Below are 18,202 nucleotides of genomic sequence, written 5' to 3'. Positions count from 1 at the left end.
ATTTCATTCTGCACAATTGTAGATTAAAAACAAGAAATATGAAATACAAAGGGAAGTAAATTTCACTCCACTCTAAGAATAAAATTTCAACAAATAAAGTTTTAAAAAGGCATTGTTTTGCTTCGTGGGGTGGTAAACTGTCAGTCCTGCAAGTCTAAACAGCACAGGCTTAATGCTTGAGCATGGAGTGTTCAGTGCTGCTTTGTATCCCCGGTTAAGCAATACTACATAGAAGTTCCTTCTCTTTAACATTTTCTAAACCCCATCCCAGTTCTACTCTCTTTAATGAATGTTATTTCTTAAGTCATATCTTTTTGCTGTCACTTTATACATTTAAAGGAAATAGTTGAAAGCAAAGTTGAGATGAAAAAGATATAACATTGTCCTCTTAGATGCCAGATCCTAATACGATCTCAGACACTAATAACTGTTTAACTATTTCTTTGCTCAATGTGTTACTTTCTGCATATATGATTATCAGACAATACTTAATATATGACAAAAATTATATTCATGTAACTGAGTGCATCTATTAATAAAAGTAACAACACCCCTGAATCAACTTAAGGACAAGCCTGATTTGCTTGCCAAAAATAACATAGGAGAACCAATCATCCTTTACATAAGAATATTTTCAACCCAGTGACAGAGAACAATATCAGCATACACCGGTACCTCTGCAAATATGCCTTGAAATTCAAAATACTTTCCAAGATTCTATAGACCAGTCAATATGTAAGTCAAACAAAAAGTGTATTTCAGTAATTTAAAATCTTAAAATATGCAAAATAGCCTTAAATAAATTTATAATCACACTATTGGCCATTAATATGAAATAAACTACCCAAGATATTTGCGCTACTGAAATAAAGAAAACAAATGGTCTTAAGATAATATTTAACCCTTCAATACTTGTGCATACAGTATTGCTTGCAGAAGGCATGACTTGTTTTCTCATTTAGAGCTACTTAGAAGATCATCCTCAAACTCCATCTCCTCATTGCCAACTTCATGTCCTTGTTCCTCAATATGTAGATAATGGGATTCAGAATGGGTGTGATCATAAAGTCCAAAATGGCAAGAAAACTTATCCACTGGCACTGTGGGAAATGGCCACACATAAACAAAGATGCATGGTCCGAAGAACAAAACCACCACAGTGATGTGAGCTGACAGAGTAGAAAAAGCTTTAGACAAACCACCTGAGGAACATTTCCATACAGTGACCAGGATGAAGATATAGGAGATAAGCACTAAGAAGAAGGTGCCCATGGAAACGAACCCACTGTTGGCATTAACCATGAATTCCATTCTGTAGATGTCTGTGCAGGCAAGTTTGATAAGCCAAGGAAGGTCACAGTAAAAGCTATCTATCTCATTAGGACCACAAAAAGGCAAATGGACAACAAAAGCTAACTGGACCACTGCATGAATGAGGCCAATAACCCAAGCACCGGACAGAAGCAAAATGCACATCTGTGGGCTCATGATAGTCAGGTAGTGGAGGAGCTTGCATATGGCCACATATCTTCCAAGGCCAGAGCAATGAGCAGGAACATCTCAGATCCAGCCAGGACATGAAGGGCAAACATCTGGTCACACCCCTGAAAGTATGTGGTTTTGTGCCCAGAATACAGGTTACAATCATCTTAGAAACCCTTAAGGTGGAAAGACACAAATCAATAAAGGAAAGTTTAGCTAAAAGGAAGTACATGGGGGGTAATGTAAATGAGGATCAAAGGTCACTGTAAACACAAGGAGGTTTCCCAGGACCATTGTTACAGAAAACCCAGTAGAGAAAGCAAGGAGAAAATGTAGCAATGGTCCATAGGTAGAAAGTCCCAGGAATACAAATTAAGACTTCAGAGTAATTTGCTTCACATATTGGCTATGTCTAGTGATACCTAAAAGACCAAAACCAAAATAATAAAGAATTTATCAAAAATTATTATTTAAAAACACACATTTAAGCTGATTTTTATTAAATCGGATTTAGGAAGAAATCTTCGTTAAAGCTATAAAGTTTTTTTTTTTTTAAATAGTGTGTTAACTTATCCATTTGGCTAAAATACTTAATAACTAATATTCCTAATAAGCATCTACCATTTGCCTAGTACTATGTAAAGTTTTGAGGTAAAACACTGATTCTGACTTCAGGAGATTTACAGGTTAATGTTGGAATTAGACATTATAGCTTTACATAATAGCTATTTACGTATTATTTACATAATAGCTTTACAGAATTCTGATAATTGATTTAAAGGAATGAATTGGGAAGAATGTGTTTCTTAAGCAGAATCATAAAACTGCAAGTGACCCTTCCTTCAGCAAGATCCTCAGGGCCCTTCTAATGGAAGAAAGTGGCAATATCCGGAGATCCAACAGCTGGACATACATTTCTTTCTATGAAAGTCTCCCTAACCTTTTCTTCTTCAAACTGCATCTGAGATCAAGGAGGAAAACACAGAAATGAAAAAACTAATTTTCCCATTGTATAGAAGTGAAATTTTACTTAATTTTATTTATTTATTTTTAAATATATTGTCAAATTGGTTTCCATAAAACACCCAGTGCTCATCCCAACAAGTGCCCTCCTTAACGCCCATCACCCACTTTCCACCTCTCCCCTATCCCCCATCAACCCTCAGTTTGTTCTCTGTATTTAAGAGTCTCTTATGGTTTGCCTCCCTCCCTCTCTGTAGCTACTTTTTCCCCTTCCCATCCCGCATGGTCTTCTGTTAAGTTAATCAAGATCCCACGTATGAGTTAAAATATATGGTATTTGTCTTTCTCTGACTTGTTTCACTTAGCATAATACCCTCCAGTTCCATCCATGTTGCTGCAAATGGCCAGATTTCATTCTTTTTCATTGCCAAATAGTATTCCATTGTATATATAAACCACATCTTCTTTATCCATTCATCAGTTGATGGACATTTAGGCTCTTTCCATAATTTGCTATTGTTGAAAGTGCTGCAATAAACATTGGGGTACAAGTGCCCCTATGCATCAGCACTCCTTTATCCCTTGGGTAAATTCCTAGTAGTGCTACTGCTGGGTCATAAGGTAGTTTTATTTTTAATTTTTTAAGGAACCTCCACACTGTTTTCTAGAGTGGCTGCACCAGTTTGCATTCCCACCAACAGTGCAAAAGGGTTCCTCTTCCTCCACATCCTCTCCAGCATCTATAGTCTTCTGATTTGTTTGTTTTAGCCACTCTGACTGGTGTAAGGTAGTATCTCAGTGTGGCTTTGATTTGTATTTCCCTGATGATGATTGATGCTGAGCATCGTTTCATGTGTCCATTAACCATCTGGATATCTTCTTTGGAGAAGTGTCTATTCATGTCTTCTGTCCATTTCTTCATTGTATTGCTTGTTTTTTGGGTGTGGAATTAGCTGAGTTCTTTACAGATTTTGGATACTAGCCCTTTATCTGACATGTCATTTGCAAATATTTTTCCCCGTTCCGTCGGTTGCCTTTAGTTTTATTGATTTTCTTTGCAGTGCAGAAGCTTTATATCTTAATGAAGTCCCAAAGGTTCATTTGTGCTTTTAATTCCCTTGTCTCTGGAGATGTGTCAAGTAAGAAATTGCTGTGGCTGAGGTCAAAGAGGTTGTTTCCTGCTTTCTCCTCTAGGGTTTTTATGGTTTCCTGTCTCACAGTCAGGTCTTTCATACATTTTGAATTTATTTTCGTGTATGGCATAAAAAAGTGGTCAAGATTCATTCTTCTGCATGTTGCTGTCCTGTTCTCCCAGCACCATTTGTTAAGTGACTAACATGACAGGGATGTCCACCCTCACCACTGTTGTTTAACATAGTGTTGGAAGTCCTAGCATCAGGAAGCAGACAACAAAAAGAAATCAAAGGCATCAAAATTGGCAAAGAAGAAGTCAAACTTTCACTGTTTGCAGAAAACATGATACTCTACATGGAAAACCCAACAGACTCCACCAGAAGTCTGCTAGAGCTGTTACATGAATTCAGCAAAGTCTCAGGGTACAAAATCAACGTACAGAAATTGGTTGCATTTTTATACACCAATAATGAAGCAAGAGAAAGAGAAATAAAGAAACTGATCCCATTTACAATCGCACCAAGAACCATAAAATACCTAGGTATAAACCTAATCAAAGATGTAAAAGATCGGTATGCTGAAAACTATAGAAGGCTTATGAAGGAAATTGAAGAAGACACAAAGAAATGGAAAAACATTCCATGCTCATGGATTGGAAGAATAAATATTGTTAAAATGTCAATACTGCCTAAAGCAATCTACACATTCAATGCAATCCCACAAAATTGCACCAGCATTCTTCTCAAAGCTAGAACAAACAATCCTTAAATTTGTATGGAATCACAAAAGACCCCAAATAGCCAAAGTAATATTGAAGAAGAAAAACAAAGTGGGAGGCATCACAATCCCAGACTTTAGCCTCTACTACAAAGCTATAATCATCAAGACAGTATGGTATTGGCACAAAAACAGACACATAGACCAATGGAATAGAATAGAGACTCCAGAACTGGACCCTCAAATGTATGGCCAACTAATCTTTGACAAAGCAGGAGAGAGTATCCAATGAAATTTTACTTCAGATGGTAATTCTTAAATTTAGGGGCCCTGCTTTAAGAATTTGGCATTTAAATTACTTGAAGGATTCTTTAGACAAAAATAGTTTGATTTAAAGACTATTTAAATATTTATGTTAAAGAAAAACATTTATAAAGCACAGAGAACTAAAAGAGGAAGCAGCTTATCTCTTAGTGACTACAGGTAAATAAATATTTAAGATGCCTTCAACTTCAGGGGGCCTGGGTGGCTCAGTCAGTGGATAATCCCACTCAATTTTAGCTCAGATCATGATAGCAAGGTCATGGGACTCTCTCTCCCTCTTCCCCTCTCTCCCACTCAGGCTAATTATTTGAAAATACAAAAAGATGCCTTGAACATCACTGAGCAAATTCTCAGTGACCTACTCTTCTGTCCATAAACAACATATTTTATGAGGTCACAGTTTTAGAATTAATATATCCTAGTGATGTATTTCTAAGAATGCATCATGGTCCATTAACAGAAACTTCTCACATAAGCAAATTATTCTAACCATCCTTTAATAGCAACTACTCTTATAGATGGATAATGTGACAATTATCCAGGGGTTCTCAGTCATGACTGTGAATTAGAATTACCTGAAGTAGTTTATAGTAAAAAGCATATTTCTGGGATTTGTTCCCAGAATTCTAATTAAGCAAAGCAATGATGCATCCAGATTGTTCGCATTTTAAAAGCATCTCAGGTGATTTTGATGTAAGCAGTCTTCAAATTACAGTTTGAAAACACTGTATTCTGTATTTTAATTTATTTCAAAATAGGAAAGTGAGTTTCATAAACCCTTCTTCAAAATTCAAAGAAATTCCTTTATTTAAAATCTATGGTGGAATTTAAGAAACAAAGGAGAAAAAGAGAGAGAGAGGAGACAAATCAAGAAACAGACTCTTTTTTTTTTTTAATTTTTTTTTTTTCAACGTTTATTTATTTTGGGACAGAGAGAGACAGAGCATGAACAGGGGAGGGGCAGAGAGAGAGGGAGACACAGAATCGGAAACAGGCTCCAGGCTCTGAGCCATCAGCCCAGAGCCCAACGTGGGGCTCGAACTCACGGACCGCAAGATCGTGACCTGGCTGAAGTCAGACGCTTAACTGACTGCGCCACCCAGGCGCCCCAAGAAACAGACTCTTAACTAGAGAGAACTGTTACCAGAGGGAGGGTGGGTGGGTTGATGGGTAAAATGGGTGATGGGGATTAAGGAGTGCACTTGCAATGAGCACCCAGTGTTGTACGAAAATGTTGAAGCACTATATTGTACACCCAAAAATAACATTACACTGTATGTTAACTGGAAGTGAAATAAAAATGTGTAAAAAATGAAATAAATGTATGGCTCTCTGTGCACTGACAATGACAAGTTCCCTGCAAAAGTCCACAGTTTGGGGAAAACTGGTGACTTTACTCACTCAAGTTTCACTAACATGGCAAGCAGCCATCCTTACCCAGTCCAGACACCTCAACTCCAGGGATTTCTGTGCCTAAAGCGAGGGTGCAGGGTCCATATCCATCTTCATGGATCTGACCAAAGCAAGGAGGGGAGCTGAGCAGAGATTGGGGATGAGACAAGAGCCACGGATACCTCTAAAAAGTCATAAACACCTGTGGGATCTAGCATCTATTTCAGCATTTACTCTAGGACTGGTTCTGTGCTAAACATGCTGTGCGTGTGTGTGTATGCGTGCATAGTAACAGGACAAAATACAGGGTCCTCAGGAATCAGAGAAAAATTGAGGTAATAAGGGAAGCCTTTGCTAATCATCAGGACTGGATTAAGTTTCCCTCTCCTATACTCTCAGACATCATATTTATCTCTATCATAGCTCTCACCTGACAGCATATTTTGTGACTATATACTTGCTTTAATTCCACTAAACTGGGAATGTGTGTTCCTAAATACTCTATATCCACCCCTAGCTCTATTCATGGAATCTGAAACACAGCAGATGCTTGACAAACATTTAATTGCATAAATAAATGTGTGAATAGTATTAAATATACCTTGATGGTAAAAAAAAAAAAAAAATGGCTATGTGTAATGTCTACAAAGTCAATAATCAGTATTATACCAATAAAAACCAAGGAAATTAATCCTAAGGCAGATTTCCTTTTAAGTTCTTCCCCCCCATTACAGGCATTATAGAAGCACTGCAGAAGCTGAAATGTCTGTGATGTGATTCTTGTCCCAAAAGAACACTGTCTCAATTCAAGTGGAAGACAGTCCAAGACTAGTCCCTTCTCTGCATCTCATTCTCATGAACTCTCTGGAAAGCCCTCAATTTTGGCATTTTAACCAGGACTACGTGTAAAAGAGTACTAATCACCCCCTCACTGAGACAATCACAACAACTTATTTTCCCCTCATTTTTGGGACCAGCCTGACCACAGCTGCTGTCTGCCCCACACAACTAAGAAATCACTGCCATGTCCCTGACAGAAAGCTGCCTGAGGTTGGGTCAAAGTTGAGGTGTACAATGTAATAATTCCGTGTGTATATACTGTGAAATCATCATCACAATACAGGCCCCAACTACATGACCAGGAGGAAGGAGGGCTGTACCAGAGGCCGACCCAGAGAACAATCCTTACGGGGGGCCGTTCTGTGGGACCCATCAAGAACGTGCCTGGCAGGAACATCACACAAAGAGGGGACACTGCATGAGAACACGCGGGGCACGCTCTTCCACAGCAAGAACCCGCCCGTGGACGCCACCCGCTTCTTCTCCACGGCCCGGCACCACCTCTACACCTGCGTGCTGACGGTCCACCTACCTGGCCGAGATCCAGGGTCCCCAAAAAGTGGCTGCTGACATCTAAGGATCCTCAACAGGAAGCAGGCCATGCCTCGGAGGAGTCCCCGCTGGCCAGCACCACCACGTTGTCAGGAAGGCCCATCTGCCCTCAAGGCGTCCACGCCCACCTGAGGTCTCACGGAGGCAGCCAGGCTTCCCCCCAGTGTGTGTTCGACCAGCGGCCAATCCTGCCCGGAGACCCCCTGGACATCACCGGCCGCCCAGCCAGGTGGTGCCATAGACGTGCAAGCACAGAGGTCCGAAAGAAGGCAAGCCAGGGGGCACCACGTCCTGACCACACTGTCTGCAGCCCTCCTGACGGAGCCCGGGGTCCTGGCCCACCTCCCCACTGCGCCTGCGCGCCGCCCACCTGAGGCTCCACCAAGGCCTGGAGCCCTCGCATTCTCAGCACACCTGTGAATGCCCCGCCTCACAGGTTTCTGGGTCCTACTCCGCGCCGTAACTCTTGCTTGCTGCTGTGTCTTTTGATTTTAGAGGCAACAGAAATGCCCGAACAGCTGAAACTTATTTGGCTGGAGGGCGGGGAGAGGAGTCAGGGCAACCAACACTTTTTGTCCCATTTCTTCAAAGGGAAACTCAAGTGTCCCTGCAAAATTTTGCAATAAAGCCATTAAGAGGAAAAAATGAAATAGAGTCCCATAGAAATGCTGTTTACTTATAAAAAGATTTAACCTAGAAGACACGACATATTTTTCCTCCTTTTTTATTTCAATGTATTCTAGCAGGTTTATAAATACAACTTTTAGGGGCGCCTGGGTGGCTCAGTCGGTTGAGCGGCCGCCTTCGGCTCAGGTCATAATCACAGTTTGTGGGTTCCAGCCCCGCATCGGGCTCTGTGCTGACAGCTTAGAGTCTGGAGCCTGCTTCTGATTCTGTGTCTCCCTCTCTCTCTGCTCCTCCCCCGCTCATGCTCTCTCTCTCTCTCCTTCAAAAACAAATAAAAACATTTAAAAAAATTTAATAAATACAACTTTTATCCTTCAGATTTTAGGCCTTCTTTTGCTCTCTTCAAAATGGGGTTTAACCTGGAAGACACGACATATGTTTCCTCCTTTTTTATTTCAATGTATTCTAGCAGGTTTATTAATATAACTTTTATCCTTCAGATTTTAGGCATTCTTTTGCTCTCTTCAACAATATAAGAGAGGAATAAGGTGTCATCTTCCTGAAAGCTTTTTATAACCACTCTTTTCTTTGTTTTAAGTATAATTGACATATACAGTCCTATTAGTTTCCAGTGTACATCAGTGATTTGATATTTTGATATATTATGAAAAGGATCCCCACAGGAAGTCTAGTTGCTAGGTGTCCACATACTAAGTTACTATGATATTATTGACTAATTCCCTATGCTGTACTTCATATTCCTGAAATTTATTTTATAATTGAAACTTTGTGTCTATTTCCCTTCATTTATTTTGCCCATCCCTCTCCCTCCTCCCATATGACAACCACCAGTTTGTACTCTGTATCTATAAGTCTGGGTCTCCATTGTTTGTTTCTTTTGTTTTTGAGACTCCACATATAAGTGCAATCATATGGCATTTGTCTTTCTCTGACTTACGTCACTTACCATAAAACCTTCTAGGTCCATCTATTTTGTTCTAAATGGTAACATTTCTTCCTTTTTTAATGGTGGAATAATATTCCACCATAAATATATTCAACTACTTCATTCATTCATCTAAACTTGGACACTTAGGTGGCTTCCGAATCTTGGCTATTGTAAATAATACTAAGTGAGCATAGGGGTGTATATATCTCTTTGGAGTTTTTAAACTCTTTAAATGTTTACATATAAACATAAAAAAATTTAACTGTCTAAAGTCTATGAAACCAAAACACAGTATTATTGCAGTAGCAAGCAAGGGGAGTGTTGAGAAATTTTTCCTAAGGCAGATGTTTTCAAACTGTGTTCTTTTAGTGTTTATGCAAATGTGTAAGATTACAGTCATTAGAGAAGCCAAAAGTACCCAGGAGCATGTTTCTCCTGATTAAAAACATTGTCTAAAATTACTGGAAGCCTCATCCAATTATTCACATAATTTGAATATTACCCAATTCTCTCCTTTGGTCTGGTGTTCCAGAATCAACATATAAGAAAATTGTTTAAATTCTCTGACCATTTGGTTAATATAAAATTTAACTCTTGCTTATGATTATCTTTTTAGGTTCCAAAGACATTTAAAAGCTCAGCATAGGATCTGAATCTGTCACACTCAAACATACTTCCTAATAGATGACTCCCCAAGGGACAGATCAACTCATTAAGATGCAGTGTAGATCCAGTGTTTAAAAATCTGTGGGTAAAAATGTTTTAATTTCCTGATCCAGTGCATATTAAATAGTAACACAATACCTTAATTTATACCATGAAATATTGAGCCATAAAATACTGATTCTTCCCATGTGAAAATTAACTTCTGTAATTGAATTTCACTGGCATACATTCATATTTTTCAATAAAAACGTTAAGCATAATACACATTCACAAGGAAAAGTACACTTTTTAAATCAATAGGATCTTGAAATAGTGTCTTTTTTCCTCCTTGCAGTCTTTCAAAGCCAGGAGAAAGATTCATAGAGCATTTTATTCTTGGGTTAGTTTCCTTGTGCTGAATGTCTCGTGTCTTGAATGCCTATGAACTGACAGCTCTTGCTGTGTTGGACTATGATTAGGAAAATAAAATCCATTTTATATAAATATTTTAGACAAAATAAAATAGTAAGAGAAATCTCATCATAACAGAGTTGAAGAGGGGCACCTGGGTGGCTCAGTTGGTTAAGTGTCCAACTTCAGCTCAGGTCATAATCTCACAGTTTGTTGGTTCAAGCCCCATGTTGGGCTCTGTGCTGACAGCTCAGCGCCTGGAGCCTGCTTCAGATTCTGTATCTCCCTCTCTCTCTGCCCCTCCCCAACTTGTGCTCTGTCTCTTTCTCAGAAATCAATAAACATGTAAAAAAAAGTTCTAAAAAAAACAGAGAAAGAAAATCGCTAAGTACAAAGTGAAATTGTTGGGTTAAACGTGTATGTACGTGTATGTGTGTGTATATAGATTTATATTATATAGTTATATGATCATACTAATGTCATAGTACAATGGAGTTATAGCTATAAACTATGTTTATAATATAAAATCATATAATATTGTGATATACAAAAACATATAAGTGATGTTATAAAGTTATATTATAAAATTATATTAATAATATAAAATTATATTATATAGAATAAAACTATATATATGATTTTTGTTGAAATCAACTATTTCTCTGAAATATAACACAATACAAATTCTATCAATAAACCATCAGATTGAAATATTTGAGCAGAATCATATTAAAGAAATTATATACACTGAATGAGTAAGAACATGTAGCTCTATGGAAAGCTGGAATTCAGTGAGAAGTCACATGTTGGTTACACAGCTTCTTCATAGCTGTTTTCATCTCTTTATTTCTCAATGTGTAGATAAGGGGGTTCAAGAGAGGAGTAAAAATGGTATAAAATACAGATAAGAGCTTGTCCACAGAGAACCGACTGAAAGGCCACACATAAATGAAAATGCAGGGCCCAAAGAAGAGCAGGACTACCATGATATGTGCAGAGCAAGTAGAGAGTGCTTTGGATACCCCACCAGCAGCATGCTGTCGGACAGTGATGAGAATAACAGTGTAGGAGACCAAGAGGAGCACAAAACAGCTCATAGAGAGCAACCCACTGTCTGAGATCATGAGTATACCCAAGACATAGGTGTCCATGCAGGCAAGCTTGATCACAAGAGGAAGGTCACAGAAGAAGCTGTCCACTTCATTGGGGCCACAGTAAGGTAAATTCACAGTAAAGGCTACTTGGCTGATGGAGTGCACAAATCCAATGACCCATGAAACCAACACCAGTCCCATACAGGTTTTCCGACTCATCATGGTCATATAATGCAAAGGTTTGCATATAGCCACATATCTGTCATAGGCCATGGAAACCAGAAGTACCATCTCAGCCCCACCAATAAAGTGCAAGAAGAAGATCTGAGCCATACACCCTCCAAAGGAGATGAGCTTTCGATCACTAAGAAAGTCCCTGATCATCTTGGGGGTGGCAAATGAGGCTAGCCATATGTCCAAGAAGGATAGATTTCCCAGCAGGAAGTACATAGGGGAAGAGTGCAAGTGGGGGTCAGAAATTACAGTGACCACAATAATGAGGTTACCCAACACAGTGACCACATAGATCCCAGAGAAAAATATAAAGAAAAAATGTTGGAGATGCTGTGAAGTGCAGAGTCCATACAACACAAATTCTGACACCAAGGAATAATTCTGCAGTTCCATTATCTCAAGTTTCAGATTTTGTTCTGAACCTATATAAAGAAAAGAGACGGATATGAAAGGACCTGTCAACTATCAGGCACATGAAAGTGATCAACTAAATTTTATCAGAATATAATTTTAATTTGTAAGACATAACATAAAATAGAATACAGAGAAGATTAAAACGAAGTCCAACAGCAGAGTTTGCTTTTCTCCCATGTTCAGGCTGCTTGGAATCTTCCTTTTAAAAAAAAAAACACTTTATTAAAATAAAATGTACCTACCTACCAAAATGCACCCATTTTAAGTGTAAAACTCAACGATTTTTAAACAAATTTACAAAGTTATGCAACCATTCCCATAATGCTTGTTTTGAAATCTTGACAATGTAGACTCCTTCCAGATTTCTCCTGGTAGTCATTGGACTATCTTCTTCTACTGTATTTGTTTGCTCACTCACAAGCTCACTCATTCAGACCATATCTATGTAACATTGACAGTTTCTCATTCTCACTTAATTCAGTTGTTAAAGCAATTAGCATAAAGAGAAATAAATCAATTAACCTAGGGTTTATATAGTTCCCTAATCTCTTTTAATCTCTTTTAATCCATTGGGTTTGGGATTAAAAAGCCAATGATCCAATTCATTTGTAGATTTATTTTGTATAAATTGACTACTTATGATAGGATTTGGGGATGGCTTCAATGCAAAAGATGTTTTCCAAGACCTCTCAATAAGGACCAGAGCATAAAACTTATGCAATAATATCTTGGTGCGTAGCTCTTACAATATACATGAGTAGCTGATAAATTCAACATTTGATTAAAAATGTAGTTCTGAGTTTCCATAAGAACTGAGATGGGATGAATAAGTCTAATCCATTTATCATGAGAAATGAACTGGCACCCCATTCTTCTCACTAGGAGGAAGATATTGTATAAAATGTTTTATAAAGACATTGAACAGAATTCTTCATGGGTAATTTCACAAAAGATGTAGAATTGTCCTCGTTTGAGTTTTTTTTATGTTAGCCCTTTTTAAAATTGAAGGATATAACATGAAATAATAGTTGGTAATACTTCTACAGGGAACTAAAGTAACATATTCCATATCTGAAATATTCCAATGATGTAAACATGATATAGTGATAGAATTTAAAAATCTAGAGGAATTCATGGTTGTTACATCTCTTTTAGTCTACTCAAATAGCACCCATCTTGCCCAGGCTTTTGTCAGGATAATAGGAATTCAAATTCTTTAGTTCCAACTTGACATTTTCCAAATCAACTATTTTAAAAGATTTAATGGCAAAACTTTCTGTGAATAGGTACTACCCCTCTTTAGAAGGGGATTATAGGGGTACCTGAGTGGCTCAGTCTATTGAGTGTCTGACTCTTGATTTTGGTTGGTGTCATGGTCTCAGGGTCATGGGATCGAGACCTAAGTCAGGCTCCATCCTGACCATGGAGCCTGCTTAAAATTCTCTCTCTCTCTCTTTCTCTGCCCTTCTCCCTCACTTGGGCTGTACTCTCCCTCTAAAAAAAAAAAAAAAAAAAAAAAAAAAAAGGAGAAGGAGAAGAGGAGGAGGACAAGAAGGAAGAAGGAGAAGTAGAAGAAGAAGAAAAAAAGAAGAAGAAGAAGAAGCAGCAGCAGCAGCAGCAGCAGGAAGAGGGGGCAGAGGAGGAGAAGGAGGAGGAAATTATAAATCTGAAGTTAAAGACCACTGTGGACACAATGGCTATAATCACAATTCAAGATCTGTTCACAAGTTTAGTTAGATAACCCTGACACTATCCTAGCATACATATTACTGGGTTTAATTTAGTGTTTTCTAGAGATTAAGTGAATGGAAAGTTGAAATAATCAAAAGGAAAACTCAGGAAACAAAAAAAAATTTTTTAAAGTGTTTAACTTTCTATTGAATTAAAGATGCTCTAAAATTAGATATTGGTGATAATTGCACTCTGTATATATACTAAAAACCATTGACTTGTACACTTAAAATAAGTAAACTTTATGGTATGTAAATTATATACCAATAAAGCTCTTTTAAAAATGTAAGTTAAAAGAAGCAGAATAAATGAACTTAAGTAGGGCTCTGATTTCAGAGAACTCTTTGTGATTTACAACGGCATTTTAAACATTATTCAATGAATGTTAAATTTGTAATCAGAAACAATTATGGTTGATTTTGCATACTTATAAATGCTACTTAAAAAACAAATACAGCACCTGGGTGGCTCAGTCAGTTGATATTCTGACTCTTGATTTCAGTTCAGGTCATGATCCCAGGATCATAGGCTTGAGCCCCATGTTGAGCTCTACACTGTGCACGGAGCTTGCTTAAGATTCTCTCTTCCTCTGCCCTTCTCCCCCGACTTGTGCTCGCTTGCTCTCTCTCTCTCTCAAATGAAAAAAAATAAAATAACACAATAAAAAAATTTGATTTTAACTGACAAGTTAATTTATTTCCTCCAATGAGTTTTATGTAAAAATACAACACAATAAATTAGTCTCTGGCTAACTTGTATATTCAGACACATATTCACTAAATATCTATCAAAGGCTGTTTACTAACCTGGAGTTAAGATGCTCACTGCTGATGCTGCAGATCCCTCAATTTGTATTTCAAATCTACTATGTTTGAATGAAACTTTTGAAAACATGCGTTTTTTGTTTGTTTGTTTGTTTTTTCTGTAGAGATTTAATAATCTCTTTCTCCTATTCCTGGAAAATAATTCAGGAAAAGCATCACTTTAAGAAGCTAGAGAACTTCATATGTGAATCTTCTTTTAACTTTAGATATAAATATCTATCTCTTCTTTCCCTCAAGCTAAGAATCCCTTAAAGATGGGACATTGATGGCCAATTACCGTAATGGAGCTTGGGGAATAAACTATCTTCAAGTAGAAATTTGTGCTAATAAATCATGTTCATTTCCCCAAGTGACAAAAAAGAAAGATTTTAAAGACGTCAAATTCTATAAACACATTTGCAATTATTTAATGTATACTTATCCAGTTAATAGACTGAAAATGTGCTTTTCCTTTAGATGAAAAAATTAACAACATACGTTTTATTTTAATTCTTTTAACATTTTTTCATCTTTTGAGAGACACAGTGCAAGTGGAGTAGGGGCAGAGAGAAAGGGAGACAGAATCTGAAGCAAGCTGCAGGCTCTAAGCTGTCAACACAGAGCCCAACACGGGCTCCAACTCACAAACTGTGAGATCATAACCTGAGCTGAAGTCAGCTGCTTAACCAACTGAGCCACCCAGGTGCCCCAACAGCATACATTTAAAAAAAATATTGAAAATCTGCCAACCTTGTACATTTTTTTTTAATGTAACTTTGATCATGCAAAATACTTTGGAGCATCAGATTTATATGTGCCAAAATATTTCTCCAGATTCGTATGGTCATGTATAATGAAATTTCTTAGTGTCTGGGTTACTTTGTACATTATTTATGATTGTTATCCCACTTGCCTCCCTGAATCATTTTGAAGTTAATTCAAAATTCTTTTGCTAATGGCCATATGTCAATTGCAAATATCCTAGAACGTTCTGGTGAATGATCATCATGTTTGCAACTATTCACATTACCTTCAATTCCATATTAGGTGTTTGAGCACAACCCAGTTTAGAAGGGATGTCAGTGCCAAATCAGTATCTGGGTATAATAAGATGTTTCATGTTCTAAACTGGCTTTAGATTATTGTGTTTCGCTGTAAAGAAATCACAAAACCTTTCTAAGTTTCTCTTTCTCTATTTAAAACACACAATAATTGCTGAAGAAAAATTGTAGAACTAACTTCTATGCATCAATGTCATTTGTTTTTGATATTCAGTCATTATGCAGGTACAAATATGCTATGTAAAGCCAAGAATTATGGAGAAGCTTATGACAAATAACAAGTGAATGTTTGATTTGAAGGTAGAGTAAGATTTCCTAAACATGATGATTAATTTTATGTGTCAATTTGGGAAAGTGTTTTTGGATGAAATTAACATTGAAATTCCTGAACTCTGAGTAAAATAGATTCCCCTTCACAAGGTGGGTGGGACTTATCCAATCATTTGCAGACCTGACTAGAACAAAAAGACTGGCCTTCCCAAGCAAGAAAGAATTCTCCAGTAGACTGTCTTTGGATTTCATCTGCATCACCAGTTCTCCTGGGACTCCAGCCTTCTAGTCTACAGTATAGATTCTGGACTTGCCAGCCTCTGAAAAACACGTGAACCATTCTTTGTAATAAATATCTCCCCACCCCCATCTCTGTCTCTCTCTCTCTCTCTCTCTGTGTCTCTCTCTCTCTCTTTCTCTCTTTCTTGAAAACCCTAACTGATATGCTAACTATAAATTCAGTAATAGAAGAATTCAGAAAGCAAAATAACAATATACAAAAATATGTAAAATTAAAAAAATCCTTTGTATTTGAGGAAGTGTCACAATAAAATTTACATCCAACTACAAACTAGTTAACTCTATTTCTAATCTTGTGACCCCCAAAGTCACTACATAGTGTTGTGTAGACTTTAACTGCTCAAGATCTACTGGGGGGCCAAGGTCTGTGGGGACTAATATCTAGCCTGTGCCCCACCCATCCAACAAACAATATATCCTGACCAGGCCTTTGGAAGTACTTTGGAAGTACTTTTTTCCTAACCAGTGTGGCTACATTAGCCACAAAGCTCCAGTGTGGCTACATTAGCCCTGATGACAAAATCCTAATACCCTTGACACAGAAAAAGTGTTTATAAATCAATAAGTGAGGGAAACCTGAAGAGGAAAATGAGGAAAGAACTCAAAAAAATTATTTTTTAAAAGCAAGAGAACTAATAGTCCAATAAACATTAAAAAGTTGACCTCAGTAACCAAAAATAACAAGAGATACTTGTATTCACATATCAATTTGTAATAAATATATCAAACTCATGGTCAGGTCTGATGAAAATGGATAATTTAGTAATAAAAGTAACAATACAAATTTAAATGCCTGACATCTACTGAGGGCTTACTCTATGCCAGCACTATGTTGATTTTTTCAATTAATCTTCACAAAATTCTAATGAGAGAAACACTATCATTCCCAGTTTACAAATGAGGACACTGAAGCTAACATGTTTGGATGCACACACTGTCAGCTGCAGAGTCGTTGCTCTAACCCAGGCACAGAATCCATATTCTTAAACTGTGGAATGCTGCCTCCCCACTCCTAATAAGATTGTATGTCCGTAATGAATATTAACTTATATGTTAGCTAACTAGAATTTAAATAAAAGCTTCAAACAAACAAATAAACAAAAAGAATGTCAGTACAACTTTCAGATAGCCACTTTGGAAATATAAATCAAGTTCCTTGAAAAATGCCAATAGACCTTGACCTAGGCATTTCCATAGTAAAAGATGTCTATTACAGAGTTGTGGATTAATATGTTAAAAATTATAACAATTTAATTTTGCCACAATACTTAATATCAATTAAAGTAGATCGGTGTATAGAAGGTAATGACAAGAAAAATAACATTTTCAATACATATTTCAATATGTTAAGAAAGGATGATGGTGTTTTGTTTAAAAAAAAAAGGATGCTACACTACACATGTAGTGTTCATTTGTAGAATGCATTGGTGAATGAAACTGATAAAAATTGCTTCCCTTACGGTACTTACATTCTCACAGAAAACACAGACACATAAACACAAACAAAATAGTAATTTACAATAAATGTAAGGGAAAAAATCAAGCAGGTTAAGAGATAATGGAAATGCCAGAGTTTTGGGGCACGTGGGTGGCTCAGTTGAGCGTCCGACTTTGGCTCAGGTCTTGATCTCGTGGTTTGTGAGTTCCAGCCCCACATCAGGCTCTGTGCTGATAGCTTGGAGCCTGGAGCCTACTTCGGATTCTGTGTCTCCCTCTCTTTCTGCCCCTCCCCTGCTCATGCTCTGTCTCTCTCTGTCTCTCAAAAATAAATAAATGTTTTAAAAAATTAAAAAAAAAAAAAAGAAATGCCAGAGTTTTAATTTTAAATAGGATGTTGAGAATAGGCTTCATTGCAAACGCGACTTTTGACCAAAGACTTAAAGGAGGTGATGGGATCCTCCAGGAGTACATCTAGATGCGGAAAGTGAAACAAAGAAAACAGCCAGTGAAGAGGCACTTAGGTGGCTGCCGCCGACAATGTTCAAACAATTCCCGTGACTAAAGTGGAATGAAGTACAGAGTCGTTGGGACGGTCAACAATTGTGGGTGGTGCCCAAATCCTGTAGCTCCCTGTAAGACATATGCTATATATTAATTAATTAATTAATTAATTAATTAAGACATTATTAGATGGTTCCCATATCCTTTTATAGGTTCTGCTGAGAAGAAATGTAACATTTGCATTCATTTGTCACATAATGAGAAATGTTATTAAGGCATTTTTTTGACAAACATTTAATTCTTACTGTACGACAAATT

At 37.3% G+C, this 18,202-nt stretch overlaps 1 protein-coding gene and 1 pseudogene across 1 annotated transcript; both read right to left on the bottom strand.

Moving 5' to 3' along the window:
* Nucleotides 1–968: 968 nt before the first annotated feature.
* Nucleotides 969–2,443, bottom strand: LOC123583666 (annotated as a pseudogene).
* An 8,381-nt stretch (nt 2,444–10,824) lies between these two features.
* On the bottom strand, nt 10,825–11,784 carry LOC123583665 (olfactory receptor 4K14). The gene has a single exon (XM_045450812.1). It carries the CDS (start codon nt 11,755–11,757, stop codon nt 10,825–10,827), a length of 933 nt encoding a protein of 310 aa, XP_045306768.1. The 5' UTR covers nt 11,758–11,784.
* Between the last annotated feature and the right edge of the window lie 6,418 nt (nt 11,785–18,202).

The sequence above is a fragment of the Leopardus geoffroyi genome, chromosome B3, assembly GCF_018350155.1.
Source record: "Leopardus geoffroyi isolate Oge1 chromosome B3, O.geoffroyi_Oge1_pat1.0, whole genome shotgun sequence".
Taxonomy (NCBI): domain Eukaryota; kingdom Metazoa; phylum Chordata; class Mammalia; order Carnivora; family Felidae; genus Leopardus; species Leopardus geoffroyi.
This window is presented reverse-complemented; position numbering and strand designations above follow the sequence as displayed.